Below are 8,317 nucleotides of genomic sequence, written 5' to 3'. Positions count from 1 at the left end.
TCCCAAGGATTTGTGGTGTGGAGTTCTTTTTAGTGGAGAAACCGTTCAAGATATTCGAAGATTGTGAAAGAGATTGTTCTAAGTTCGTGAAAGTTGTAACCAAACTCATACGAGATCTTCTTTCGCTGTATTCCCATCTCCATTCAAATAACACCGTTGCTGTTTTCAAATCCTATTACCTTCTTGTTCTCTTACCCCTTCAAAACAGGTGGGTGATAGGTTAGTTTTTCCTCACTCTTCAGATAACCAGCTCGTCTTCATGAATATGAGTTTGTCATTAAAGGTTGAAGTTCTCTATTTTTTATTTAAAGAGGTTTGGTAATTGGTAGTTGTTAACTTGTTACCCACTACCATCATGCATAATACAATAATCTGAAACGGGTTAGGTTGTTTTTTTTGTTAGCATTCCCAACATTTTAGTACATTAATATAAATTACTCATCACCGTTGAGCTGAAATATTGGCCAAAACACATAGCACTCAGCCGCTCACCTTTTCTACTTTTTCTCTTAGCTTCTGCATGGATGGATAGAGTGGCATTCGTCTAGATTCCACAATGATTGGGGATATAACCATCACTAAACTGTTTTTCTATAATTTTTACATAAATTGATCTTGATCAACTCAATCAAATGGTTAAAGATGCTCCATAAATTTCAAGGCTAAAGTTGGGTGTCGGTCACAACCGGTACACTGGAGAAAACTGGTTATTTTCGAGTCGCAAGTGTAGCTCTTTCACATAATGTTAGATTTTCCTCACTCGAACAATCTAAGGAAGTGTATGTAACTCTTGCATTCGTCATAAAAAACACACCGACCCTTTCTCACAATTAGGGTTTTTTTAGGGTTTCAAAAAACCCTAAATTCACGAACAAGAGAAGGAGAATAGAGGAGATAGAAATGGAGGGGAAGAAGGAATGGCCTAATTGTAGGTTGTCTCTCCCTTTTCCTCTGTTTTATAATGTTAGGTTGCCCATTTTTATTAGGGAGTGCTTTTATTAGGGAGTGTGTCTGGGATTCATAATTCATATGAAATTTTTAATCCCAACATTACTTTATTTGGTTAATCCTTTTAATGACAAGTGTTTAAGTCAATCCTTTCAAAGACAAGTGTTTTTATCAATAACAAGTATCCTTGTTTGCTAAAAAAAGAAGTAGATTCTCACTAGGTATCTTACCTAATCCAAATATCATATAAGAAAAAAAAAACGCTAACCAATGTTGTGCCTGAGTGTATACCTACGCCCAGACGCAACCCAACATAAAAAGACCAATATGTCCCTAAATCTTTCTGTCTTTTCTGGAGATGCATCGATCTTTTCGCATTGAGCTATGTCTCAATGCAAATACACGCCCATACGCAATACCGGTTACCATTCATTTCCCCATCATATAATATTTATTAGTTAGTGAATACTCATAATTACATCTAGAGGGTATCAACCACATGCCTATCTATAATTCACATCTTTAAAGATTCGAATTAACACTCTAATTTCTTTACACAAAACTAGTTTTCAAAATGCGATCAGTCCCACCCACTGCTATTAAGAGTGCATGAATACCATTTAATGGAAGTAAAAAGGAACAAATGTCTGATAGGTCATGTTCCTCAAAAAATACAAAAATCTTTGGATTCTATTTTGACGGTTGACATCACTTCTTACACAAGAAACACTTTTCCAAGTCACTTCCATTTCCAAGATAAACAGTCAAGAGCATAAATAAGAATTAGTTAGTGGTCAAAGTATTGAAAACAACTATACTCCATTTGTCTTATAGAATAGCTAAAACCGTAAAATAATGTGTCTTAACGGCTAAATGATAGAGTGGCATTATCGTGAATTACATAAACAGTAATGGCATTTACCTTTCATTCCATAAATGAGTAAAGCTTTTAAACAATAAATATAAATTCTTTCCTATATCGCCTCTTCACGGTCAAAGTAAGAGTAGCAGCTAAGCACTGTGCAGAAGCAGCAGAAGCTCTTTAACCATTCGGCCATTCACTGATGAAAGAAGCTTAAATGGATTACGAAAGGATAGAGAAGCCACAGGTTCTACTTTTGTCTCTACTCTCTCTGTCTTTCTCTATTGCTTTTTCTTCTCTCAATGCCTCTGCAACTGAGCTTTCAAATTCTGTTGCGTGCCTGGATATCTCTGCGAAGTCTCTTTAAATTGTCGTTTTCAGTGACTAATTTTGAGGACCTGGGATGGGTAACCCCGGAAATGGAGTTTGCAGAGGAATTTAGTTCAAGATCTGAGAGATAACTAGTGGATTTCTTGCACAATCAGGTTGATCTCATATTGTGGGAATTTCGTGGAATAACAAGCTTACGGAAACTGGGAACTGAATTTTGTTTTGTTTTTTTTTTATGCTGTTAGATAATGTGTTTGTTCTCTGCAGGGGGGAGGATTTTCTCCTGGTAAGCTGCGGAACATGCTTTTAGGGATTGAGAAGAAGAGAAAGGAAGAGGAAGAGCTGGAATCGAGTTGCTCTTTGAGATCTGAAGTTAGTGAGATGGATAACAGAGGTTAGAATTTGGAAATTCTTCTATTCTTTGTTTTTATTCTGTTAGAGAGTTAGGTTTGAGGAGAAGAAGTTAGGGTTAAGACTATCAGTGCCTTCTTGTTCCCTTTTTTTCAATGTCTTTTAGTCTATTAGGTTGATGGATTTGCGGTAAATTTTTTTCTCTAGGTGCTAGTACTTCAGAGAATTGCAAAGATGTAGATGTTCTTCCTGAATGCACAATCTCAATAACGACAGCAGACACTTTAGCTTCTGATATGGCTAGTGATCGTAGATTAAAGGAACATTCTTTAGCAAATTCGAGAATTAGATCTCAAGATGATAGTTGTCCAGACTACGAAAGTGGGCACGAGAGTGTGAGTGTGTCCTCTAATTTTGAGTTTCAGAAAGCTGAGAGAGCCTCTCACAGAGTGACCTTGGCGCCATTCTCCAAACCTGCTCCTTCAAAGTGGGATGACGCACAGAAATGGATTGCAAGCCCAACTTCAAACAGGCCTAAGAGTGGACAATCTCTAGTGGCCGGTGTGCAGGTGGTTGGTTCTCGGAAAACTGGTTTGCTCGGGTATGGAAGTCGGCAAGCAGCTACAAAGGTTGTCCATGAAGTTCCAGAGCAAAGATCAATTGCTTTCGAAGATGCAGATACCAAACGTATTGATTCGAGTGAATCTAAGAAGGAAGTGTGGGCACAGAAGTCTGTTAGTTGGATGCCGGACACATGTCCAGTTGCAGATTCGTATTCTAAGCCCGCACTTATAATGGAGAACTGTGTGTCAGACTCGGCGAGTAAGCAAGTTTTTTTAATTTGTATAAAGATATGTGTATTTTCTGCTCATTTCAATGCTACTTAATTTCAAAGGAAGATTTCCTGACACATCAATCACTGCTATCAAAATTACCTAAATTTACTCTTGGCACATACCATTATTATTGTACTAATTTTGCTCATGCTTCATTATTCTGTATTGGTGTTATTTTTGTAGGGTTATCTATTTGAATTATGATAGGGTAAATTTGAACATTTGATTATTGTGATACTATCAGATTAAGATGTTACTGCATCACGTTTCGTTTGATTGTTGTCAGTGGCCCTTGTGTCCTTACCTGATTGCATTTATTTGTATTAACTATATAGGAATACCCTACTACCTTCAATTTTATTTTTGTCTGCTACTATCTAATAAAATTAGGATGTTCTTTTCCCTAGAAAGCAAGATTTTGGAACATCCATTTTGCCCCAAATATGCAAATAATATGGACAAGGGGGTTGACTCTAGCAGATTTTGTTATCTTTATCAACAAGCCAAGGGAAAAAAAGAGGAAATAGGAATTGTGAGTATCAAGTAAGATGGTGGTGTAAATTATGTCAAAGTGCTTGTTGATGTTTTGTTAGTCAGAAGTGTTCAATGAGAATTGGTTTTGTGAAGTGAAAACTTGAACCATTTTTCTTCTTTGATGAAAAAACAAAGGATTTTTTTTTTGGGGGGGGGGGGGTTTCTACACGCAATTTGGGTTTGCTCGAGAAGGACAACCAACCTCCATGGTTATTGTTCCTTGTAACTATTCGGGAAGCCAGAGTTAGAAGCAGGGGAAAGCATGAAGGGTAGGGATGACACATACGGTTGGGTAATGGCCTAACCTGGACCTTCTAAGGGATGTAAGGGTTTTTCACCCTTTCCCTATCTGGTCAAATAAGTCTTTGTCTTTATCCTTGCCATATAGGGCATGGATAAGTTTCGCATTACCTGATGGGGAACATTTACCTAAGCTTCAACTCTGCCCTCCCCCCCCCCCCCCTTCCCACCCCAAATACTAACCTAATGTTTTTGTGTCTTAATTAGACATAAATTTAGATGCATGAGGCAAAATAAACGAAATAATCATTCTTTAATTAACTATGTAAGTATCGTGTATGAGTCTGTCCATTTGGGTGATGCTACAGACCCATGATTCATAGCTAAAGTGATAGAACCTTGCAATAGCCACTATTTAGAGTCATTTTCTTTGGATCTGGGAAAATAAAGGAAGGTTCTACAGTTTCATCGTAAATCATTCGAATCAATTTATGAATTTTTAATCATGATTTCTCTTAGATCACTGCTATTATTTTTTATGTGGAGTATTGCAGTTCTAAGCCTATCCTGGCGTGCCAAGTTTTTTCATGCCATGTACTGATGACAAGAGGCCACATCAAGACAGATGCCACTGCCCATCCCCTATCAATTTTAGACTTTTAGGGCTTTGTACAAGCCTGAACTTCTTCATGAGCCTACATTTTACTTTCAACTTGTGTCATCGCTGTCCTCTGCTTCCCCACCCCAAGGAAGATTCTGGCTTTTGGCCCCACCTGTCCTCAAAGTAGGTATACACCAACTGCAAGGAAAGCCAACTACAGAGGATTATGGTCCCGAAAAGAATAAAGAAATAGAGAAATTCTGTCATGGAAACTTCTATTCTAGTCAAATAGAAACCAATCCAATAACATACATTGAAAAGTTTTTGTTTGATTCAAAAAGTTGTTTACATTGAAGTAGTCTGTATAACTTATGTATGGAAATTTTAGAAAATCTGTAGTTCCTGAAATTATGAATAGTGGCAAAAATTTTGAACTTGAAAGTCTTGTGCTTATATGGCATTTTGTACAGTTAGCCTGAGCCAGCATGATTCATCCATATCTGTCCTTGGCGCCACAACATTTATTGCACCTCCTCCCACAGTTAGGTCTGTGTCTATGAGAGATATGGGTACAGAAATGACTCCTATTGCTAGCCAAGAGCCATCCAGGACTGGAACTCCTGTGAGAGCAACAACACCAACGCGAAGCCCATCTTCTTCTAGGCCCTCAACTCCTGGCCGAGTCACACCTGCTTCATCACATGTTGGTACAACTGATTGCCATCTAGATCCTAACAAAGAAGAGGTGTCTGGGAAGGAACTACAAATGAAAACTAGGAGAGAAATAATGGTTCTTGGAACTCAGCTTGGTAAGACAAATATTGCTACTTGGGCAAGCAGGGACGACGAGGACAAGGATGCATCTACTTCATTTAAGAGTGTACCCATGGATCAACAAGCCAAAAGTGACATTGAGATCCGGGCAGCTGCTTGGGAGGAAGCAGAGAAAGCCAAGTATATGGCCAGGTTAAATTACTTAATGCAAAAATTTGGCTTTTGTTTTCTTACAAGAATTCCAGTTTGATTCTTCACATAGCTGGAACTGTCGGTTCATGGGAAGTTTCTCTCAGTGAATCAAAAGGGTTGTTGCCAATAGGGGCATGTCTTCTTTTCAGTTACTGCCTCCAAGTATGGAGTTTCAGTCTCTCAGATGGGAAGTCATGGTGAACATTTCAGGTACACACGTGAAGAAATCAAAATACAAGCATGGGAAAATCACCAAAGAGCGAAGACAGAGGCTGAGATGAGTAAAATTGAGGTATTTTCAGTACTTTCGTTGTGTGGTGGCTTTCAATCTGACTGATTGTTGCATCGAAACATAGCTACCCGGTTGACAGTTGATCTTATATAATGGGTTTAGTTTGCTTTTATGCTTCTGAATAATCTCCCAAATTTCTTCTCTTAAGAATCTTTACAAAGAATCATCAAGTTATGTATACTTTGTATCAACCATATTTTTTACTCTCTTCTTAGAATTTAAATTTGGTCTCTTGCGATGCTTTCTCCAATAATAGGAGTTTAACTTCTTTATGACCCTGCATGTTATTCAAAATTTGGTGAAGGAAGATAGATGGTTCCATTTGATTATGGGTCCCTAACATTTAATGTTATAAGGAAGTCTGGAGCAGGGGCTGCATCTCAGTGGTTGGAATTTTAACTTTTTTGTGATGTACGTTGTTCAAACTTTGGTGAACCGAAATTGGTTCCATTTGATAACAGATGCCAAACATTTGTGGTTGTTTTGGTGTAAAAGGAAATCATAATTGATCCCTAGTCCTAAATAAGTTAAATCATCGAAATGATTAGCTAGGAATTTGGAGCATGGACTGTGTTTCATATTTCCTCTGAAAGTTACGGAAGGGGGAACCTTTTCTTTGACCAGAGCTTATGTCTTGACTGACCAATTCTAATAAACCAAAGGCATCAAAGCTCCCCTTCAGCCAAAGATCTATAGAAGGCTTTCCGTTCCTCCTGTGGTTATTGAAAGGTATTCCAATTATGTTCACTGTTGGGTTTCAGGTTTCTATAGAGGTGGTAGACTAGAGGTTTCCCCAGATTTTAGAACGCAACTCAACAAAGCCTTATCCAAACTCCTTAAGACCTACTAACAAACTTCTCTGACCTGAATCTTCTGCTTTCACCTTTTTCTCTCTCCATGTTGTGTACCCACCTAAAAAGTCATGATATTAGAGGAGATCGATCAAATGACTTACTTGGGAAAACCATTATCAATCTTCTACCTGTTATTTTAATTTTCTTCGTGGCATAAAACTTGCTAAACATGAGGGGCATGTCAGCAAGCACACCCTACATGCTGCAAGGCCTTACCCCCCCCCCCCTTTTATTTTAGAAAAAAAATGCAAGACAAAACGGGGAAGACCAATTCTTCCATACTCAGTTGTACAAAAGCTTTTTTCTAAAATTTGGATTGGAAATGGCAGGATTGACTGATTCGACTCGGAATCAACCGATGCCGATTTGTATTAACCCCTATTCCTAGCATATCGAGTTAGATGAAGTCAGGCCCAGTCAGACCAATTCTGAAAGAGCTCCGGCTGAGGATGATATCGGCAGATTCTGAGCTGATTTGAATTGAAATCAATGGAAACCAATCCTGTACACGATTGTGAGTTTTTAAACCTTGCACCAAAGTGGTCTTCATTTCTAAAACAAACACCCGAATCCCCTGAACGCCTACCCTGTCCATTTGAACTAAATCCACCCAGAGATGATCACAGTCATTACCCATCTCTCCTAAACCCATTCTATTGCGATTTCTTGCAATCTTTTTCAATTTTCTTTTTCGTTAAATATTTATAGTTGTGTTTTGTTTGTTACAGATGCTTCTGATTCACCAATCTGTCTGTTATATTAAGAACTATTTCTCCTTTATTTCAGCAGCATCTTAGAGAACAATTAATACCCTATATCTTCTATCCATACAAAGAACATGAAAGACTTTGCAGCTTTAAGTCTTGCTTTCCAAGAACTGAAGAAGGGATTGTAATTCTGATTCATGATGGCAGAGGACTCCATGTAGTAGCACCCACAATTGAGAATCTAAGTTATTGTGGTCCATGTGAGAAAAGAAAGCATAATTGAGGGGCAGATATGATTGCATTCTAAGGATCTGCTATAGGGAAAAACATAAAGGCTATGTTTGTTTGCCAAGAGAACGAGTCTTTCGAAGGAGGGTGGAGAATTTGCAAAATCCAAGTTTCCCTTGTCAGAGAGAGAAAGAGAGAGAGATCTACTTCCCTTTGCCCATCATTAGTCAGACTTGGGTGGGTCTCCTTCTCTTGCTTGCTGGGTCTCTAGTTCCTTGCATGGCAGTTTCAAGTCTAAAAAGCAGGGGCATGAAAACTAGGTTGGTGGGATCCAGAAAATTCCACTACTTCAATTAGAGAGATAGATAGAGCTCTACTTCCCCTTGCCCATCAATAGTCAGACTTGGGTGGGTCCATCCTTCTCTTGCTTGCTGGGTCTCTAGTTCGTTGATCAGCAGATTCAAGTTGCATGAGCAGGACACAAAAACTTAGGTTGGTGGGATCCAGAAAATTCACTAGTTCAATTCCTTCAATAGTGAAATGTTATAAATTTTATTTAGAATATTAA

General features: G+C 38.4%; 1 protein-coding gene across 4 annotated transcripts in view; it reads left to right on the top strand.

The window, feature by feature from the left end:
* LOC122646871 overlaps positions 1-8,317 on the top strand; it is a 29,583-nt gene that overhangs the window by 17,108 nt on the left and 4,158 nt on the right. Inside the window, exons 1-5 of one of the 4 annotated variants that reach the window (XM_043840497.1) lie at positions 1,949-2,057; positions 2,408-2,534; positions 2,699-3,313; positions 5,173-5,668; positions 5,879-5,960. In XM_043840497.1, the coding sequence (XP_043696432.1) occupies positions 2,028-2,057; positions 2,408-2,534; positions 2,699-3,313; positions 5,173-5,668; positions 5,879-5,960 (1,350 nt within the window). In that variant the 5' untranslated portion in view covers positions 1,949-2,027. Of the gene's footprint in view, positions 1-1,948; positions 2,058-2,112; positions 2,295-2,405; positions 2,535-2,657; positions 3,314-5,172; positions 5,669-5,878; positions 5,961-8,317 lie in introns of those variants that run through there. The other 3 variants (XM_043840499.1, XM_043840498.1, XM_043840500.1) reach the window with 3 other exon arrangements.

The sequence above is a fragment of the Telopea speciosissima genome, chromosome 11 (genome assembly GCF_018873765.1).
Source record: "Telopea speciosissima isolate NSW1024214 ecotype Mountain lineage chromosome 11, Tspe_v1, whole genome shotgun sequence".
In the NCBI taxonomy this organism is placed as follows: domain Eukaryota; kingdom Viridiplantae; phylum Streptophyta; class Magnoliopsida; order Proteales; family Proteaceae; genus Telopea; species Telopea speciosissima.
The sequence above is the reverse complement of the archived record's forward strand: the minus strand, read 5'-3'. Positions and strand labels throughout refer to the sequence as shown.